The 19,666-nt window shown below is 50.5% G+C and overlaps 2 protein-coding genes across 8 annotated transcripts; both read right to left on the bottom strand.

Annotated features, from left to right (window-relative positions):
• Positions 1-1,255: 1,255 nt before the first annotated feature.
• FITM1 (fat storage inducing transmembrane protein 1) lies at positions 1,256-3,081 on the bottom strand. The gene is made up of 2 exons (XM_045901953.2): positions 2,276-3,081; positions 1,256-1,893 (listed from the first exon to the last, which is right to left on the bottom strand). The coding sequence occupies exons 1-2, from the start codon at positions 2,539-2,541 to the stop codon at positions 1,281-1,283; spliced, it is 879 nt and encodes a 292-aa protein (XP_045757909.1). The 5' UTR covers positions 2,542-3,081; the 3' UTR covers positions 1,256-1,280.
• A 3,544-nt stretch (positions 3,082-6,625) lies between these two features.
• On the bottom strand, positions 6,626-14,948 carry DCAF11 (DDB1 and CUL4 associated factor 11). 7 transcript variants are annotated; one of them, XM_045900576.3, is made up of 15 exons: positions 14,798-14,948; positions 13,592-13,959; positions 12,573-12,700; positions 12,226-12,353; positions 11,884-11,948; positions 11,469-11,569; positions 11,093-11,239; positions 10,825-10,879; positions 10,401-10,469; positions 9,983-10,040; positions 9,694-9,879; positions 9,094-9,247; positions 8,532-8,684; positions 7,584-7,690; positions 6,626-7,484 (listed from the first exon to the last, which is right to left on the bottom strand). In XM_045900576.3, the coding sequence occupies exons 2-15, from the start codon at positions 13,744-13,746 to the stop codon at positions 7,350-7,352; spliced, it is 1,641 nt and encodes a 546-aa protein (XP_045756532.1). In that variant the 5' UTR covers positions 13,747-13,959; positions 14,798-14,948; the 3' UTR covers positions 6,626-7,349. The 7 variants fall into 7 exon arrangements, with proteins under 7 accessions (XP_045756532.1, XP_054369627.1, XP_045756531.1 ...); XM_054513652.1 differs by lacking the exon at positions 14,798-14,948 and adding an exon at positions 14,415-14,591; XM_045900575.3 differs by lacking the exon at positions 14,798-14,948 and adding an exon at positions 14,415-14,570 and having other exon boundaries at positions 13,592-13,798.
• Between the last annotated feature and the right edge of the window lie 4,718 nt (positions 14,949-19,666).

Raw genomic sequence — 19,666 nt, 5'->3', positions numbered from 1 at the left:
CTTTGGCCTTACCGGATCCCTTTGCCTGACACACCCTTTCCCCGCCTCGGGTTGTCGTTAGGTTCTCAGCTTAAATATCACCTCTCCAGAGGGAACTCTCTCCATCATCCTTTATAAAGTACCTCCCTGCCAAGTCTCTATTACAAACCAGCCTGTTGTAGTATATTCATAGCACTGGAGCTCTGATATTAGCCAGTTTATTTTGGGGGGATAGTGTGGTTTAGACCAGGGGTTAGCAAACTTTTTCTGTAAAAGGCCAGATAGTAAACATTTTAGGCTCTCGTGGGCCATATGGTGTCTGTAGTAACTACTCACCTCTGCCCTTAGAGCAGGTAAGCAGCCATACCTAAATGAATTAGCAGGGCCAGGTTCTAGTAAAACTTTCTTTATGGACACTGGAATTTGAATTCTGTGTAATTTTCACATACCATGATATATTCTTCTTCTTTTTTTTTTTTTCCAACCATTAAAAATGTAAAAACCTTTCTTAACTCTCAGGCCATACAAAATCTGGCCACAGGAGGGCTGTAGTTGCTGGTCCTCTGTTTAGAGCACAGACAATGGACCCTTACTGCCTGGGTTTATAATCCTGGCTTTGATATCTACTAGCTGTGAACAAGCCACTTAACCTCTGTGCCTCAGTTTTCACAACTGTACAGTAGAAACGTTACCAAACCCACCTGATAGTGGTGTTGTTGTTATGAGGGCTTAATGTCTTGATTTATAGGAAGAGCTTAGAGACACTTAGAACGCTGCCTGAAACATAGTAAGAGCAAAAGAAATGTTTGCTGTTATTTGTGAGTTTCTCATCTGCTTCCCCCATTATCCCACCGGCCCCCAAACAGCAGGAACCTTGTCTTCCTTATTCACAAGGCATGGAACTATGCTTGGCTCAATAAATACCTATTAAGTAAATGTGCCCAGATAGGCAGGCCCTTAAGGAAGGTGGAAGGGGGAATTCAGTGAAGGAGGCAGAAAAAACCAATCAACCAGGCTGGAGACGAAGCACCTGCTTAGCAGGAGTGCTGCCTATACCGACGGGCACTCTTACCTGCTCTGGCATTGCCGGTCCTTGATATCTGAGACCCCCAGAGAGCTTGAAGTCTGCGAGGACTGCGAGACTTGAAAGGACAGCAGGAAGGATGGAGAGCAAGCAAAGAATGGCTGAGGGACGCGCGAGAGACTGCCTGACTCCCTTCTTACCCTTCCCACCCTTTCTGAGTCCCCCCAACCAAATGATGAGCAGAGCCCGAGGTAGGCCAGGTTTGCCTTTATTTCTTTCAGTTATGCTTGCGGCTGGAGTGGGGCCGAGGAAAGAGCCCGTGGCCTGGGCTCCCTGGAGACCAGGGCTGATGATACCAGCTGCCATAGGTGAGGTACCAGGCAAAGGTGCCCACCGCGGCACCCACCACCTTGTGGGTGTACTGGTGGAAATAGATGACAGTACAGAGCAGCAAGAAGTTCCAGAGGCCCAGCAGCAGCACGTTGAGCAGGAAGACGAGGCGGAGGGGGGCCCCGGCTGGCAGCCCGTGGGCCAGATACTTGGCGAACACTGCGGCTTCCTCGGCCATGAGCAGGCAGCAGAAGGTGAGCAGGAAGGTGTGGGAGGAGACGGTGTAGCCCCGCCACTGGTGGCCAGCTGCCAGGCAGCTGCGGCGGTCAGGAAGCTCGTGCAGCAGCAGGCCTTGGGGCAGAGGCTCGAAGCAGGAGCCAGTCAGGTCCTCGATAAGCAGGAAGGCCCGGCCGGCCCCCCGCCACACTGCCGCCCCTACCACCAGCCGGCTCAGGTGCCTGGCGGTCACGGCCACACGCCGCGTAGCCAGGAACACCACCAGCAGCACGAAGCCCCCCAGGAAGGTGCATGTCCAGCCCCATGCCGAATTCACAAACTTTCTGTGGGCACAGAAGAAGGGAGACTAGCTACTGAGACCCGCCTGCGCCCCATCTTCCACCCCATCTGTGTTCCCATCCCTGCTCTGTCCCCCACCCTACATATCCTCACTGGTTCCCTTTCTTCCCTGCCCCCCACCCAGCCACTTAAACCTTGCCGTCTCCTTAGAGGCCCATTCAGCCTTCGAGGAGCCGTATTTCCTCTTCAGCCCTGCTCCTGATTTCCCCTGGACCCTAGGACTCTGTTCCCCTCCCCCTCCTCCCAATTTCTCAACCTCTTAGCCTATTTTTAGCGTCCAGACTGGCAGCACCACAGAAGCCTGGAGGAGGGAGCTGGGATCCCAGAGTGCAGGGAGCCGGCGCCCACAGCCTCCAGTGGACTCACATGTTGAAGAAGTTGCCGTGGCTGGCGAAAATAGTCCGAGGGTTGACATGGAACTGCAGAAGGGGCCCAAAGATGACCACTGCTGCCAACCAGGCATGGTAGAGGCGCCGTAAGCAGGGGCTGCCCAGGAGGCGGGCGGCCTGTTCACTTCCAAAGTACAGCAAGGCAGAGGCCACCCAGAGCAGCACCCTGACCAGGCAGCCTAGCAGCGCCCTGATTTGGGCCCCGGCCCCCAGCCCTGCCCCCACCACCGGCCCCCGCTCCATGTTCCCTCCCCTCCCCACTACCCGCTTGCTGTGCCGGGTAGCTGAGGAGGGGCTGATGGGGCCCCCCCTGGACAAGGACGGGCAGTGACAGGTGTGGCAGACACAGGGCAGAGCCCTGGTGGCAGCTGGCAGGCGGGGGAGAGGGGTGGGGGGCAGTAAGGGGCCAGGGCGGAGGGCTGCCACGTCAGCAGGGTCCTAGCTTTGGTTGTGTGTCCTGACAGTGGCCTGTGTCCTTTCCTTTTAGCTCTGTGTCCCCAGCTCCAACCATGTTCAAGTTCATGTTGGAGGGCCAGGCCTGTGGTTCAGTGTTTTGTCCACAGCCTGCCTGGGCCTGCCCATCTATTGGGTCAACCAGTCACCCCCGCCCCACCCCAACCTTACCATGTTTGCTCCGCAGGGAAATCAGGGGTCATGGAGATTCAAACTAACCAAACCTTGGAAACCATTTAAAAAAAAGTCTGTCTGGGCGCCTGGGTGGCTCAGTTGGTTAAGCGACTGCTTTCAGCTCAGGTCATGATCCTGGAGTCCCGGGATCGAGCCCCGCATTGGGCTCCCTGCTCGGCGGGGAGCCTGCTTCTCCCTCTGACCCTCCCCCCTCTCATGTGCTCTCTCTCTCTCTCAAATAAATAAATAAAAATCTTAAAAAAAAAAAAATCTGTGTCTGCCTCATCATCAGTGTGATCCAACCCCTCTCCTAAATTCTGAGCACAAGATCCCACACTGCAGGATGCACAAGATGGCTGTGCATGCACCATGTCCAAGTTACGCTGGGGGGAGCACACCAGCAGGGGTATCCACTTAGGTGCACCATGACCCTAGGGCTTGACCCAGCCCCAGCCCCTGTCTGGTGTGAGGGACTCTGAGTGGCTCTCTGACCCTATGTAAACCATGGTGGTTACATAATGCACAAGACATCAGATCTAATGGGACCATTCTTTGGTACGGTTATCATGAAGGCCAACAGATGAAACTCAAGTGTCCTGGGGTGCCTGGGTGGCTCAGTTGGTTAAGTGTCTGCTCAGGTCATGATCCCAGGGTCCTGGGATCGAGTCCCATGTCGGGCTCCCTGCTCAGTGGGGAGTCTGCTTCTCCCTCTGCCTCTGCCACTCCCCCTTCCTATGCACACACTTGCTCTGTCAAATAAATAAAATCTTAAAAAAAAAGAAATTCAAGTGTCCTGTGAAAGGTGTATTGTATGAGAGATGGTGGTGGCCCAGGCTGGATTTTCAGGACTCCAAAGATTAGGCTCATGTGATGGGGATGGGGGTGGGGGTGGGGGTGACCCTACAAGGAAAATCCCCACCTTGAAACCCATCAAAACCTTAGGTTGTATCCTCCAACCGGTTACCCTGGGTCCTAAGTCTCACATTGGCCTCCCAGCCTGACCCCTGGGGCTGGAGCCACAAGGCAGAGAGCAACCTACCCAAGGGATGTCCCTGTTATTCAGTAACTGTTCTGAGATCCTTTTTTGTCACCCTTCCTCATTCGTCAGAACTGGTGGTGGGATTTCAGAGTACAGTGGAGGCCCACGAAGTAGTGAAAGGAATGAGCAAGCAAGTACACCTAGGTGCTGAACTGTGTGACTTTGGGAAAATCAAATAATCCTCCTTGGTCCTCAGTGCCCACATCCATAAACCGATCAAGATGGATTCTTCAATCAGATTCCTTCCAGATCCTAAAGCCCATACTTCAACATAGTTCCTGCTCATGGACCCTAACAGGAAGACCTATAGAACCCCTCACACATCTTTGACAAAAAAATTTTTTTAAAGATTTGATTCCTTTATTTGAGAGAAAGAGAGAGCATGAGTAGCGGGGAGGGGCAGAAGGAGAGGGAGCAGCAGATTCCCTGCTGAGCAGGCTGGATCCCAGGACCCCAGGATCATGACCTGAGCCAAAGGTAGACACTCAACTGACTTAGCCATCCAGGAGCCCCACAAAAAATTTTTCATTGTAATTTTAAATAGTTGTGCAGGACATAATTTCCAATGCATTCTCTCTCTCTTTCTTTTAAATATACCCAATGGAATCTAAATACTACAGTGATTAGGTATCTTACCATTTTCCACTTAAAAAACATGTGACAAGATCTTAATAGTCAGAAATTATATTTCCATTAAATTTCCCCCACACGTTATCCTAATGTTTTTACGCCTGAACGTTTTGTTGATCACACTTGTCTGCCAAAAAAAGTATATAATTTGAAACTTAATTTTTATTTACTTTTTTATTTTAAAGATTTTATTTATTTGACAGAGAGACAGAGCAAGAGAGGGAACACAAGCAGGGGGAGTGGGAGAGGGAGAAGCAGGCTTCCTGTGGAGCAGGGAGCCTGATGCAGGGCTCGATCCCAGGATACTGGGATCATGACCTAAGCAGACGCTTAACAACTGAGCCACCCAGGCGACCCTAATTTTTTTTTTTAAGATTTTTTCATTTATTTTTTGACAGAGAGAGAGACAGCGAGAGAGGGAACACAAGCAGGGGGAGTGGGAGAGGGAGAACCAGGCCCCCCGCAGGGCAGGGAGCCCAATGCGAGGCTCGATCCCAGGACCCTGGGATCATGACCTGAGCAGAAGGCAGACGCTTAACAACTGAGCCACCTAGGCGCCCCGAAACTTAATTTTTTTTTTTTTTAACGATTTACCCATTTATCTTAGAGAGAGAGGGCAGGCACACAAGCAGGGGGAGGGGTAGAGGGAGAGGGAGAGTATCCCAAGAAGACTCCTGGGAGATCATGACCTGAGCCAAAACCAAGAGTTGGCTGCTTAATTGACTGAGCCACCCAGGCAACCCTGAAACTTAATTTTTAAGTATTTCCTGTGATCATAAGGCCCTAGAAGTTTAAACATTTTTTTTCTGGATAGATTTCTCATAATAATTGTTAGTAGTACAAAATATATAATTAGTATAGCAAAGATTTCACACATTGTGATAATAATAAACTCAAATTGTATTGGAAATGCAACTCTTAATTAGAAAAATGGATGGTACTTGGGGCCTTGATTAAAGAAGGCTTTGAGGGGCGCCTGGGTGACTCAGTCAGTTAGGGGTCTGCCTTCAGCTCAGGTCATGATCTCGGGAATGGAGTCCCGCATCAGGCTCCTTGCTCAGCGGGGATTCTGCTTCTCCCTCTGTCTGCCACTCCCTCTGCTTGTGCGCGCTCTCTCTCTCTCCAACAAATAAATAAAAATCTTCAAAAAAATATAAAAGAGGCTTTGAGGATGTTAACAATTTTAATTTGCTTCTAATTCTGGCACCCTGGAGGTAATACAGGTTCTGGATGAGATGGGTGGCATGTCTGGGTTGAAGTGGCAGAAGGGGAACAAGGCGGGCCAGTGGGCAGGGAGACTGGCATGCTAGTTTCACATGAGGCAGACCAGAGCAAAGAGAACACATGTAGGCTGGGCAGCTGGACAATCTATTCTTTTAAAACTACCTGTTTTGCTGTGAAAGAGGTATCCCTTTTACCCCTGGCTGTGTTTTTGAGAACCCCTGGAGGTGTGCATCCTGGTTCGAAAATTGCATTAGGGATAATGAAATGTCATGGGGACGGAGCGATCAGAGCTGGATGTGAAGCCTGACCAACTCCCCTACGGACCACACCACGGCTTTGCTCTGGGGCATGTCGCCTGATCTGTGCACGCTGCCATTTCCTCACCTGTACAAAGTGTGGCTGGGAGGGTGGATGAGGTCCTGGGTGTGAAGCACCCAGATGGGGCCCCGAGTCAGTGCCCACCAGGTTCTCTCCGGTTCTGGGCTGCTTCTTCTCATAGACTGGACCAACGCCAAGGCCATCCCCAGAACAAAGCTGATGTGGGTGTTCCAGGCTCTAATCTAAACTGCGCTCACTCCCTGCTACCTTGATTTCTACTTGCTACAAGTTTCTAAGTTCAGTGAGGGAGTTGTCTGTTGCAGAGCTCAGTTAACAAATGATTTTGGTATTTCTCTTCATCTTGGGGGCATCAAAGGGGGATTTTCCCCCACAGAGAAGCATATCTGAAGGCTTTGTCAAGACTATTTTCTTGAAGGGAGAGGATAAAAGACCTCAGATAGGAAAAAGAGACAGAGACAGACACTGAGCCAGGTTCCCACAGAGAATTTATTGAGGGAGCCAAAGCCAGTGAGAGGACGAAGGAGTCCTACTTCAACATCTCTCCTTGCAGCTGCTGGCCTCCAGCATGAAGGAACAGTCTGGGAGGGAAGGCCTGCCCTGTGTGGGGCCACATGGAGCCTCTCACACCACAGCCTGTCCCACCCCAAAGACCCAGACAGAGAGGGAGAAAACATAATTCCCACCCCAGGAGGGTGCTGAGGACATGCCTTACTCATCCCACCTTCTCCAAAAAGGCTAGAGCTCTAGCCTTCAGGACCTCTGGAATAATGGCCGGGATACCTGGCCTAACCGGCCAGTCTAGTCCTCAACACACAGGCCAGGGCAATGGGCCCAGCTGGCAGCTCAGTTCAGACCTGACATCTACTCTAGGAGCTAACACTTACATCCACACATGATTAAAAACACTCAGGACAGTTCTCCTGCTGACAAAGGGCCACACCTCAGATAACAGCAGTCCTTTGGGCTCTGGCCAGAGATAGAGAACCAAGCCAACTGGGTGTGAGCGCATGAGGAGACCACTCTGCCCCTTGGGGAGGATCTTCCAGGGCTCAGCGAGGGCCCGAAAGCCTGGGCTTGTGGGTCTCCCTGTCCAATGCCAGTGACTCCCCAAAGGTCTCCCAAAAGGGAGAAAGGCAGGAAGAGGCAGAGAGCTTGTCAGAGGCTCACCCGTGGACGGGGCTGGAGATCAGATCTACTGGGGCGAGGAAAAGGCTGTAGAGGGGTGGGGCACTGGGGCAGGGGCGCGGGGAGGTTCCTCAGACTCTGGCAGGTCGTCCTGGAAGTACTCAGCCTGGCGGTACTGCCAGAGACGCAGGTTGCCGTCCCACTGCGGGGCAGAAGGGGGCAAGCAGTCAGGGGTGCGGCCCCGCCTCGGTCAAAGTCCCGGGCACGCGCTGGTCCCCCGCCCCGCCCCTCGCAGCCTCACCGAACTGCTGACGATCTTTTCCTCAAAGGGATGCCAGCTGACGTCACGCACACAGGCCTTGTGGTTGGTCAGCTTCTTCACGATGTGGCCGCTGAGGAGGTCGTACACTGTCCAGGGACGGCCAGAGTGGAAAAGGGGCAGCCAGGGCACCTTCTAAGCACCCCTCACGGTTCCTGAGCTGCACTGCTTATTGCCTCTCAGGCAACTTTCCCGCTTTCACAGGGGAGCAACCACACCAGAGGATGCTGCAGTTCCCTTTTCCCCTACCTCGGGTTCAGTGTGCAGCCTAGCAGAGCTTGGGTATCTCTCCCTGGCCCTTAGCTAAATGTCACAGGGTCTACAGTTAAGAAAGCACAATGTGGTTTTAAAGCTCTTTACAGCAGTTTTCTAAGAAACCCATAAGACATGGAAGGCCCCGCAAAAGTGAACAATGGGCTGTCTGCTTAGAAGTCCGAACCTGCTCTTCCTCATCTGGACGGGGGCGCATCTTTCTCTCTTTCCGAGCAGGGCTCCTTGCGGTGCCTCCCTAACTATGGCAGTGGCTTAGGCTCCTTATGGCTGGAGGTGTGTTTCTGTGTCTTTCTGTACACGCTTCCTGCTTTAGCGGCCGCATGTCCCTTACTCCGAGCTGTGGTCTTTTTGTCCCCATCCCCCCCTACCTTCATCTGCCATCTCTTTCTTTCCTCGACTGGCTACAAAACAGAGCTGAGTGTATTTCTGGCAATCTATTATATTTACTGACTAGAATTCTACCTTCCCTTTCTTAATTTACAATGCTGATGAATACAAGGTTTTCTTTCTCTGCTGAAGCCTAACCTGCTCTACGCTAAATTAAATTTCACTCATAGTCACCACTGGGATTTTTACGGCGCTTACCGGTGGTTACAGGTAAAATGCCAAAGACACACTGGTGCCTCTCCCAGGCCCCTGTTCTGATACGATCCTTACCGACCACTTTGCCGGTAGAGCAGCCGCTGTAGATGAACCGCTGGCCGGTGCTATGGGTGGGCGAGAATCGGCAGCGGATGAGGGTGTGCAGCACCCCGTGGCCCCGGTAGGTCATCAAGGAGCTGTCCCCTGGGAGCTTCAGTTTCCGCCAGGCTGGGAGGGATGCACATAGAGCCCTAGGTTAGGGAGCCTGGATTCTCCTGTACCATTAGTCCTGAGCAAAGATCGATGCTCACCGATGGCCACCTTTTCAATCTCCAATGGGTGGCTCTTTCTCCACCTAATATTCACCAACACAGCTCTGCTGGTTGTGAAGATACTGAAATGCTTTTGTCTTAGTTGGTTCTGAGTGACCCCAGCCCCCAGCCCTGGAAACCCCCGACACTCCCCACCGTTTGACAAACATAGAGTTAACACCTGGCAAGGGGGCGTGGGGGGGGAGGGCCCCAGGCTACAGTCACATCCACTGTGCCCATGCCAGGCCTTACCAGGGGTCAGATATCTGAACTGCCACCCCTGACTCTTTACTCTCCGGATCTTGGGTTCTCCCTTCTCTGCTCACCTTTTTTGGGCACCTGCTGCCAGCGGTAGTCCCAGTTTTGCTGTGTGGCAGCCTGCCGTGAGGCCTCCATGCCTTCCCGACTAGAAAAGCGTCGGATGTCCCAGAGCTTGATGGTCTGGTCTTTGGAGTTGGAGATGAGATAGCGGGCATCACCCTGTGAATCCCCAGATGGATAACAAGGTGTCAGAGCTTGTGAACACTGGTGTCTGTCCCTCTAGGTCTGCTTCTCCAGATGAGAGGTAAGAATGCCAGTCCTCTGACTTACCTTGCCTCTTTCTTCATCCAGGCGAGCTCGTCACAGGTTTTTCTACCATAGAACCCACCCCCTGGCTAGGTTTCCCCTTCTTTGCCCAGGGCACTGGCTGGGCCTCCAATTCTATCCTGGATTAATTGTCTTTCCTTCTACAGAAAGCCCTGCCCTGATCCGTGAGGACTGATGAATACAGAAGGATCTCATGTTTCTTGGCTTAAACCCCTTCCCTAAACTCCAGCTCTTGCAAACCTGAACTAATAAGGAGCTTGGGGAGTTCCCACGCTCAGCCCCCTTGACTGCTCCTGGACACCTGTAACCTGGCCGTGCAGGTCTGCTTCCCTGCTCACCTTGCTGTCAATGAAGGTAATGCCATCCTGGTGTCCAGCCAGTGCACCCACAGGCTTGGGGTCGTCCTCCCGCATGGTGCGTCGATCCCACACTTTGCAGATGGCATCATCACCCCCAGAGAACAGGATCTGGGAGCTTATGTCAGCAAAGGCCACTGCGTTCACATCATCCTCATGGGACTCAATCTAGGGAAGCAGGAAGCCAGAATACCTAGGACCTCTCTCTCTCTCAGTCTTCTAATAGGCCACGGACCAGGAGGCAGAGGCTCTGAGTCTCAGGAGCAAATACCTGAAGGGTGCGCCGGTTCTGTTCTCGATCAAAGACATAGAGACAGCCATCATTGGCCCTGAAAGGGAAGGCATAAAGAGGGTCCTGGAGCCAGAACTGAGAGGACCAATGCTACGTATGCTCTGGAGAGTCCCTGTTGCAAAGTCCCGCTGAGGGGCAAGCCCTGGTCTCTTTTTCCACAGGAGGTGGGAAAAAAGTTAGCTATGTTTGCAAGGAGGTTTGAGACCCTCCATCTCATGCTGGGGAAACGGTGAGCAAGAGGTGAAGCAGTTCATAAACGCTGACCTTGGAAAAGGGCTGGCTGTTCTCCATAGCTGCCTGGATAGCAGTGTCCAGTACAGTCTCTGTGAGATCAGAGCTGGTCTCCGGGAGGACTCCTAGCTCACTGATTGAGGGCTACATCCCCTACCGTACTCACCCTCCTAGCACTTCCCGTCCATCTGAGGAGACAGCAATGGAAAAGACTGCAAAGCGACGCTCGTCTGGCCTGAAAAGAGCAAAGAAGGAGCTGGATTAAGTGGACCTCCCTCAGCCTCTGTTAATCTACACAGAATCTGATGAGGATTGTAAGGTGTACTTCTGAGGGGAAAAAGAAGTCCTGCCAACACGTCCCAGAATGTGAGTCACCTCCATGAGAACCCCGAAATAATCCTGCAACCATCTGTTTTACCCTGGTCCTCTGGCTGACAAGGATGGGTGCCTTCCCTCCCAGGAATCCACACAGAGACACTTGCAACCAGTGTACTTTTCCCTCTAAGCAGGAGTTCCAGTTCACGAGGTTTGCTCCTGGAGAGCCTTCCTTGAGAAGTTTCTGATGAGTCTGCCCAGAGGGAAGCCAGTACCTTAGATCCAGGGCAGTGTGAGTGTCTCCCTCCCCGTAGATGTTGCAGATATGAACTAAGAGAGGCAAGAGAAACAAGGTATCTTTCAGGGCTGGGGGAAGGAGGGTGGAAGTGAAGCTAGGCAGGAAACGGAACAAAGGGCAAGGGTGTCAGACCCTGGGAGTGATCTTCCCAGGAAAAGGCGTGGAGTCCTGGCACAGAGAACATGGGCATTTGGAGGCTTCGGGTCCTGGGCTGGAGAGCCAGTGGAATTCTTGGGCATACTCACTGTAATCAGACCAGCTGGAGTATAGGAAGTGGTTGCCATCAGGGGTGAAGGCCACATCCAGGACGCTCCAGCCCACGTCCCGGGCCTTGATGCTCTTGAATTTATGAAAGCGGCCGTACCGGCAGTCATACAGTCGGATCGTCTGGTCTGGGTAAGTGGGGATCAGGCAGAATTAGGGAACCCCCTCCTTGTATCCTCTCTAGATCTGACCTCCTTCCTCTGTACGTCTGTGGAATCTTCCCTTGATCATGGGAAACGTGTTCTGGCTAAGCATCCCTAACCCAGGGTCTGAGTTCCCTGGGTCTGAGGCTTGCTAGTCTCCGTCAGGGGGTATGTTCCTTGTTCTGGGGCACTTTGTAGGACCAGGGTCTGGTACCTTGACAAGCAGACATGAAGATCTGACCATCTTTGCTGTAGATGCCGCAGAAAGCCTTCTGAGAGTAGGTATCAGTGAAGCCCAGATCATTGGGCAAGAAGCTGGGAAAGCAGAGGGAAAGTGAAGGTAAAGGGAGCAGAGGACGAGGAACGTCCCGGTTAGCAGAATCCTAACAGAGCTGGGTGTGAGTACAAGGGTGGACTTCCCTTTTGGCTTGGGGTACGATCCCTTCTCTTTCATTCATTCAATCGTTCTCTCAATTTCTACACTTTTCCAGTTTGTTTCCTCTCAAGCTTTGACCCCATTCGACCTAACTTTAATATCCCTGAGGATCCTCTTAACACCTGTCCCTTCAACATTTAAGGGATAAGACCTATCTGGCCCTTAGAGTCTCTCCACCAAGCCCCATACTCACTGAGACATCATTCGAGACCGTTCTCCAAGGGAGAAGCTTCCCCGGTGGCAGAGGCCCCGTTCTCTCTAAAGGAAGGGATTGGGGAATATTGCTAGCAGAAACGGAGGGCCCCTTCAGCCGCACCAAGCCCCCTCCTCCAAAGATATTGCTCTTGCTACAGAAATGGACATCGCACACACTCGTAAGTCCCACCAAATGCCGATGCAGGCTGGCTAAGCACTCTCCAGCTCCAGCACTTGAGGCTTCCTTGGAAGGTTTACTTTCCTCTCCTCTGGGGCAGGGAGAGCTTCTGGCTACCTCGAGAGGCCTGCTGCCAGGCTGGTTGGAGGTGGAGAGGCTTACCTGGTGCAGCATCTGAGGAAAGCTCTGCTCCTGGGCTGCCCGCCTGAGCCCCAGCCGCCCTGTGGCCAATTCCACTTGGGTCTTGATCTCATTGCATTCCAGCTCTCGGGTGTCAGGGGTTGCATCCACTGTGAGTACCAAGGAGAAGTTCCACCCTAGGTCTTCCAGTCCCAGAACTATGCTCCCGCCAGCTATGCAGCTGAATAGACTGGGGCTGCAGAGACTCCCTCGTTCCCTGAATTATCTCACCTTCTTTCAACTTCACCTACTGTTCTTGCAAAAAACAGAAAAAGGGTTTTTAATGAAAGTCTTCCAATGTTAGGGTCTCAGTCTGCCTTTCCTCTTACCGGGTGGGTTGTATCGGTCCCCCAGACGACCATCCCAGGCACTGTCATGCTCTTCCTCCGAGTCCGAGAGGGCCTGGATGAGTTGTAAATTTGCTGCACCTCCACCCTGCACCAACCTCACTTGGCCTCTGTGGAGAGATGCCCATGATAAAAGGGAGGATCCCTTCCCCAAGCCAACCAAATTCAGAGTCAATGGCTATTCAGCTCTTAAGACTACCTGCTCCTCAAACCCTCATACTGTCCCCATTTTGAAGTTTCAGGCTGACTAGACCTTGGCTGTTATTTTCAGTCTCCTATAAGACATGGTAGGAAATGAATTTTCATGCTTATAGCAGATGTAGAGAACACCAACATTCCATGGAGGTTGACAGACCTACTCAGCTGACTTCCTAGAGGACTAAATATTCGGAGAGCATTTCCTTCTGAGCCTCTGCCTGAGGAGTCCAGCATAGAACACAGTATTCTAAAGGGATCCCCAGGCTTGTCTTCGGCCCAAGAAGCCACAGCTAAGAAAACAGAGTCAAATGGCACACCTTTCCAGTCAATTATGGGTGGTGGTCACTTTCCTCAAGAACAGGGTTAGAGTTAGGTTAATTTAAACTTGTTTTTCAAGTAAATCCACATGGCTTCGTATCACATGTCAGTAACTTCTCCACAGTTCAACACCCATCTCCCCAGCTCTTCTCCTTACCCCCCACATCACGCCTTTTCCATCACAGTAACGTCTTCATTTTTTTACTTCCTTGGGAAATAGATTACACTTGTGTAGTCTTAGCTAGAGAGGCCCCCCTGAACAGTCCATTCAAACACAAAAGCGAATTGTCTTCATGACCCTCCCTAATTAAGAACTACTCTTATTGGGTATTGAGCTGAGTGCCATGAGTGTCCAGAAGGGAAGCTCAAACAGAACAGCTGGTCTGGGCTAATCCCATTCCCTATCCTCTGTAACCTCCCTGCCTGGAGTTGGGATCAAGGGACTGTGGTGGTCCCTGGTGGGGACACATCGGAGGGTAAGTTACCTGCGGAGGAGATAGGCCAGTACCTGGGCCAGATCCACATCTTCATCCTCCTCTTCTTCTTCCTCGCTCCGACGCAGGCTAGCCCCTCTTCGGGGCAAGCCCTCGGAGGGGTCTCCGGACCCAGTTCCTGCACTGCTGCTGTTCCGTGATCCCATCTTCTGGTCACAGCATCATTAGGTCCTGTGCAGGGACTCCTCCTGTCACCTCCTTGGGTTTGGTGAAAGCAAAGCCTGCTCTAGAAACACCAGGGTCTCCCCAGATAGAGCGGTAGCTATCTCTTGGAGTGCGACCCTTCCTAGAGACTGAAATCCCTTCTCTGTAGCCTGTGACAATTCCCAAGGCTTCAGGAACACAAACCTTCCCCAATCCTGTGAAGCAAAAAAAAATCAGAGTGAAGCTTAGGGCGCTACCCTAGTTCACCAATGAGAATCCTTTGAAGAGGAATTTCTCAGTTTTCTACCTCAAACTCACCTATCAAAGTCCCTGGAGGGGTGGGTGGGCCAGGTAACCTCTCTGGCCGACCAATCAAAACCCCTCGCGGAAGAAAGCGCCTCATTAGCTTATCTTATCTAGCCAATCAGAAGCCTTAGGGCTCTGAGACCCCCGACGCCCCCCCTTACCGACCAATCAGAGCGCTCCTTTGCGAAAGCCAGCAGCAGCGACAACCAATGAAGTTAGAATTCGGCCTAACACCCCCTCCTTTCTCGCCTCACGCCCACGTGGTGTGCCGGGGGTGTGTACGCCAAGTGGGGGAGGCAGGGGGGAAGCCGAGAAGCCCCTCCCACTGAAGCCGGCGGTTACTGCCCCGCGCGAGACCACCCACCGGCCAGGAGCGGTCGCAGGACCCGCAGCGGCGCGAGGCCTTGTTTACACCGCGGCGCTGGCCAACCGCTCCTCCGTCACGCGCCTCCTTCGTCATGCATCTCCTGGCTTCCCGGCCGGAGGACTGCGAACGTCACGCGTTGCCTCTGACGGCCCCGCCCCCTTGGCCAGCTAACTGGACAGCTGAGCACAGTGATAGACAGGTGGGCGGGAGAAAGTGCGTGAGGGATGGGAGGGGAGGAGAAAGCGCGCGACCGAGGAGGGGCGTTTGCTCCCAGTTGGGAGGAGTAAGTGGGGAGCCGGCTGTTTCCTGAATCAGAGACAAGAGAACTACGCTTAATGGGTGAGGGGCGGGGCTTACAAAAGAAATTGGTGGTTCGCTACCTGGAGGTGTCTTAGCGAAGGATGCAATTTCCTGTCGGCCCCTCAAGTTCTTTTGGCTTCGCAATTTCCAGACGATCTCTAAGGGCCTCTCTTTCTCCTCCCCCCCCGCCCCCCGGTTTCAGCCTTCCTTTATTTTGCTGGCTGCAGCTTCTGTCGGTCCTGCCCTAAGGGATGACCGGCGCCTTTGGGATGTGTTCACGTCACAGATGGGGATCCAGTCCTCCACACCCTCCCTTCCGGGTTTAGCTTCCGGAAGCCTTGTTTTGTGGGGACTGCCCTTTCTAGACCACTCCTTAGCTGCTTTGGCAACTTTTTAGATGACCCCTGGATTCCCTCTGCGGTCTTTGCAGACGCTCCCTAATACACGCAGGGTCTTTAGGGGCCTTTCCGGTTCCGTCTGTTGTCCTTAACGCCCCTCCGCTCTCCGGGATTTGCAGACCTTCCCTAGACCCTCGGTCTTTGGCGGGCCTCTCAGCTTCGGGCCACTTGTCCGGGGAGTGCACGAATGCCGCCTCGTACCTCCTCCGGGTTTATGAGTAACCCGCTAAGTCCAAGGCCAGGTCTTGCCACGTCTCGGGATCCTCTCCTAGGCTGGAGGTCGAGTGACTTCGCCGCGCCGAGTGCAAAAGCCCTGGTGCAAAGGCACCTCAGCGCTTCCAGTCCACACTCTTAGAAGTGTTGCGAGCTCTTCCAGGGGCAATCTAAGATCAGGGATGCGTGCGAGGGCGCTTAGTTCCCCTGGGCTCTCCTGCCGCTCACCCTCCCTGGGAGGGCGAGGGTGTGGTCAGACATCTAGAGCCGAGCTTACCGTCTCTGGTCACTAGAGCTGGCCTCATATGGGCGTACGATCTGTGCAGGGCTCTGCGCTTAGAAGGGCCCCATGTTTGGTTTAATGTCCTGCTATCGCCGTATGAAATTCTTAATATTTGAACCAGCACCCCGCATTTTCGTCTTGCTCTGGGCTCTACTAATTATGTAGTCGGTTCTGCCGGTCACCCACCTCTCATGGTTAGGTAACTTACTGTCAGTTTCCCTGTGACATTTATTGAGACTTTAGGATTCCGTGGTTTCTGGGTTATCCAGCCTGGAAAATCTGAAATCATTAAAACAAACAAAATCTTTCCCTCCTGTTTGCCCTTTAAATACAGTTCTTCGAGTCTTAGAGATTCTTTAATTAGTTGGAAGTTGTTTTCACCGTCACCACCCAAAATCAAATTTTCATTACTTCTTGCCTCTCCTAGTTGATCTGCTGGAAATATTTTTCTCCAATAGCATTTAGTTCTTAACCTTCAGGTGGTTTTCAGTATCGTTATTGTTTCAAATACAAACTTCCAAACCTGGTTGTCTTTTTTTTTTTTTTTTAATCAGCCTCATTTTATGTTACTTCTGCCAAGCAAATATGCTTATAAAGTCTGTGCTTTTTCCACCTTTGCACTTTCCCAGGAGAATTTCTTATCTGGGGGAAACTTTGTCTCTATCAGTGGCACCAGTGCCACTTATGACCCAGTGGCACCACTTCAGGAATCTAGCTGGGACCTTATATGCTAAATCGAGCCTTAAGATTTATGTTCAGCATAGCAATTAGTGATAATAGTAAAACACTGGAAACAAATAGGCCCAATATACTACAGTACTGGAGGATATTGGTTATATAAATTAAGGTCCATATGGTAGACACAGACATATCATTAGAATGATGCAGTCTTCTATTTTTATGCCATGGGAAATTGTGCAAGTTTCATTGGTCGGTTTTTAATTTTTATTTTATTTTTTCTAAGATTTTATTTATTTATTTGACAGAGAGAGACACAGCGAGAGAGAGAGAGAGAGAGAGAGCACAAGCAGGGGGAGTGGGAGAGGGAGAAGCAGGCTTCCCGCTGAGCAGGAAGCCTGATGCGGGGCTCGATCCCAGGACTCTGGGATCACGACCCGAGCCGAAGGCAGACACCCAACGATTGAGGCACCAGGCGCCCTGGTAGGTTTTTTAAAAAGATGGTCAGTTCTTCTGGTGGCATGTTGTGATGGATGCAAAAATAATATGGTTTCAGTTCCCCATTAAAAAGGGGCGGCTGGGTGGCTTAGTCGTTAAGCGTCTGCCTTCGGCTCAGGTCATGATCCCGGGACCCTGGGATCGAGCCCTGCATCGGGCTCCCTGCATCGGGCTCCCTGCATCGGACTCCCTGCATCGGGCTCCCTGCATCGGGCTCCCTGCATCGGGCTCCCTGCTCGGCAGGAAGCCTGCTTCTCCCTCTCCCACTCTCCCTGCTTGTGTTCCCTCTCTCACTGTGTCTGTCTCTATCAAATAAATAAATAAAATATTTTTTAAAAAGGTCTAAAAAATCCAGGTTCATTATGTCATTAAGCAAATAATAAAATGGGGAAGGCCCTGCATGAACTAATGACAAAGGTATAGTATGATCAAAGCATGACCTGAGCCACCCGGGCACCCCTATAATACTTTTTAAATGTACATGAGCGTTTATATCTTAGGATATACTATGTGTTCCCTTGAAAGAAAATAGCTTTTCTTTTAAAATAATTATAATTAAGTCATTTTGAGAAACTCTATTGACCTTCCCTGTCATGATTTTGAAATTTGGCATGTTGCTTGGTGACATTTTGTAAAGTGCTTTTCATTTGGGCAGCTTATGCTTTTCCCAGCTACACTGGAAGCCACTTAAAGCCACAAAGAGCTTTTCTACCTTTTGCACCCATTTTAGGACCTGTCCTAGTGATTGCTAAGTAAATGTCAGCTAGTTGACTTTCTGTCTGACCCGCCTCTGGCTGTTTCCTGCTCATTAGCATCTCCACTAGAGGGCGGGCTAGGCTAGAGAGGAGAGGAGAGCACCTTTTTCCTTTTCTGGCTAACCCTGTCCTCCCTCTCCCCCACCCCACCTTCCAGCCTGGCGACTGCACAAAGCTTCTGGGACACGTATCCATCTTTGGGCTACACAAGGGAAACTTCTGTCTTCTGAAGTGACTGATGACACGTGTTTATATATTATCTTCTTGTAGCCCGCTGTGTAGAAGGAAAGGGGGAAGTATGCTAATTTACCCGGGACTTCAAATCTGTTGACTGTAAAGCAACTGAGTAATTATGGGATTTCTAATACTCTCATGGCCTGTGTCCTTGAGAACCAGATTTTTTTTTTTTTTTTTTTTTTGTGGCAGATAGGAGGTACAGATGTGATACAGAAGAAGTTAAAAACCCTTTAGCCAGGAATTTGAGTAGGAGCTATCAGTATGAACTCTTGAGGTGATTTACTATCCCTATCCATTGAAAAGATCTAGAAACAATGGACCAATCTTATAGCAATGTACACTCCTACCACTTAGATCTTAAAATACCATTTCCCATGGAAAACAACCAGAGTTTGAAGAAATGGCTGATTCCAGATCTGGGGCAGGAAATGTACAAGGTGAACCTGAACAACTTATCATATAGCAAGAAGCCAAGAAACACTATCAGGGTAATGTCAAAAGGACTCAGAGGCCAAGTTGTCAGGCCAAAGTTGGGACAATTTGAGCATTAAAAGGATAATTTAATAAACAGTAAGTATGTTTAAATCCATGAGTTCATAATGGGGTGTGAGTGTGTAAGTAACTAATTGTTCACCCTTTTGCAGGATGATAGGAAACCAAATCATTATAGTGAAGATGATAAATATAGGAAAAGAATCCATTATCTTGCTGTTTTTCTATGAACTGTATCAGAGGGTAATGAAATAGAAGATGAAGGGATGTCTTTTTTTTTTTTTTTAAGATTTTATTTATTCATTTGAGAGAGGAAGTGCGCGAGCAGGAGCAGGGGGGAGGCAGAGGGAGAAGCAGACTCCCCACTGAGCCGGGAGCCCCAAGACCTGGAGATCATGACCTGAGCCGAAGGTAGACGCTTAATTAACCATCTGAGCCACCCAGGCACCCCTGAAGGGATGTCTTTTTGTAAAACTATTCCAACAATTATGACAGAATTTGGATATGACTGTTTTGAAATCCCTAGTAAATTAATGAATCTAGGCATTGAGCATCTAGGTCTGGTTGCTTCAATGGTTAAATTGAGGGAAAAGAAAGGAAGACTGAAAGAAACTTCAAAAGCAAATGAAATTCTTAAAAATGGGCAAAGCTGAACTATAATGGCCAAAGATCCACATTTGGATGATAAAACTACAAAAATAAAATCAAAAGACATGATTATCAGGCACCATAGTATCCATTTATGCCAGGAAGGAGGGGCTGTGATAAAGATGAAGAACCCAGCGAGGGGGTGGGGGAACTTTGGGTGTCTGCAAAGTTCTGTTTCTTTCTCTGGGTGATGGTTTAAAGGGTGTTCACTTTCTGTTAAGAGTTTATTAAACTAAACCTTTGTTTTTCATGGTTTTCTGTACCTGTGTTTTATTTTAAAATAAAATGGTTGGGAACGCCTGGCTGGCTCAGAAGAGTATGTAACTCTTGATCTCAGGGTTGAGTTCAAGCCCCACATTGGGTATAGAAATTACTTAAATAAATAACTTAAAAATAAAATAAAAAGGTTAAAATGTGTTAACTATATTTTATCATGTGTCTGCAGCTGCAGGGCATGCAGCCCAATTTTATTCTAATCATCGAAATCATTTTTAAGGCTCATACCTTCACATCACTGAGCATTTAGATACCAGAAGGGGCCTGGAACCCCAGTTCCCTGCCTTTTTCCTGGAGGGACTTCTTTCCAAACCTATTTTTTTCTGCCCTAAATTTTATTTACATTGTTCATTTTCTTCTTAATCTGTAGAGTCAGGAATATATGATATAGGCTTTTAGGGCCTCCTCTAATCAATATAGAGTGGAAAGGTGAGAGCAGCTAACATATAGTCAGTCAGTGGCATAGTTCTG

The sequence above is a fragment of the Mirounga angustirostris genome, unplaced genomic scaffold, assembly GCF_029215605.1.
Source record: "Mirounga angustirostris isolate CCGP_5_RB_7025 unplaced genomic scaffold, mMirAng1.0.hap1 SCAF_9, whole genome shotgun sequence".
NCBI lineage: Eukaryota > Metazoa > Chordata > Mammalia > Carnivora > Phocidae > Mirounga > Mirounga angustirostris.
The sequence above is the reverse complement of the archived record's forward strand: the minus strand, read 5'-3'. Positions and strand labels throughout refer to the sequence as shown.

Coding starts and splice junctions, on each gene's coding strand:
- FITM1 (XM_045901953.2), bottom strand. CDS start 2,541: ATGGAGCGGGGGCCGGTGGTGGGGGCAGGGCTGGGGGCCGGGGCCCAA. Junction 1,894..2,275: donor CACGGCAACTTCTTCAACAT/GTGAGTCCACTG, acceptor CTGTGCCCACAG/AAAGTTTGTGAATTCGGCAT.
- DCAF11 (XM_045900576.3), bottom strand. CDS start 13,746: ATGGGATCACGGAACAGCAGCAGTGCAGGAACTGGGTCCGGAGACCCC. Junction 11,570..11,883: donor CGGTCTCGAATGATGTCTCA/GTGAGTATGGGG, acceptor CTGCTTTCCCAG/CTTCTTGCCCAATGATCTGG. Junction 11,240..11,468: donor CTTCATGTCTGCTTGTCAAG/GTACCAGACCCT, acceptor CCACTTACCCAG/ACCAGACGATCCGACTGTAT.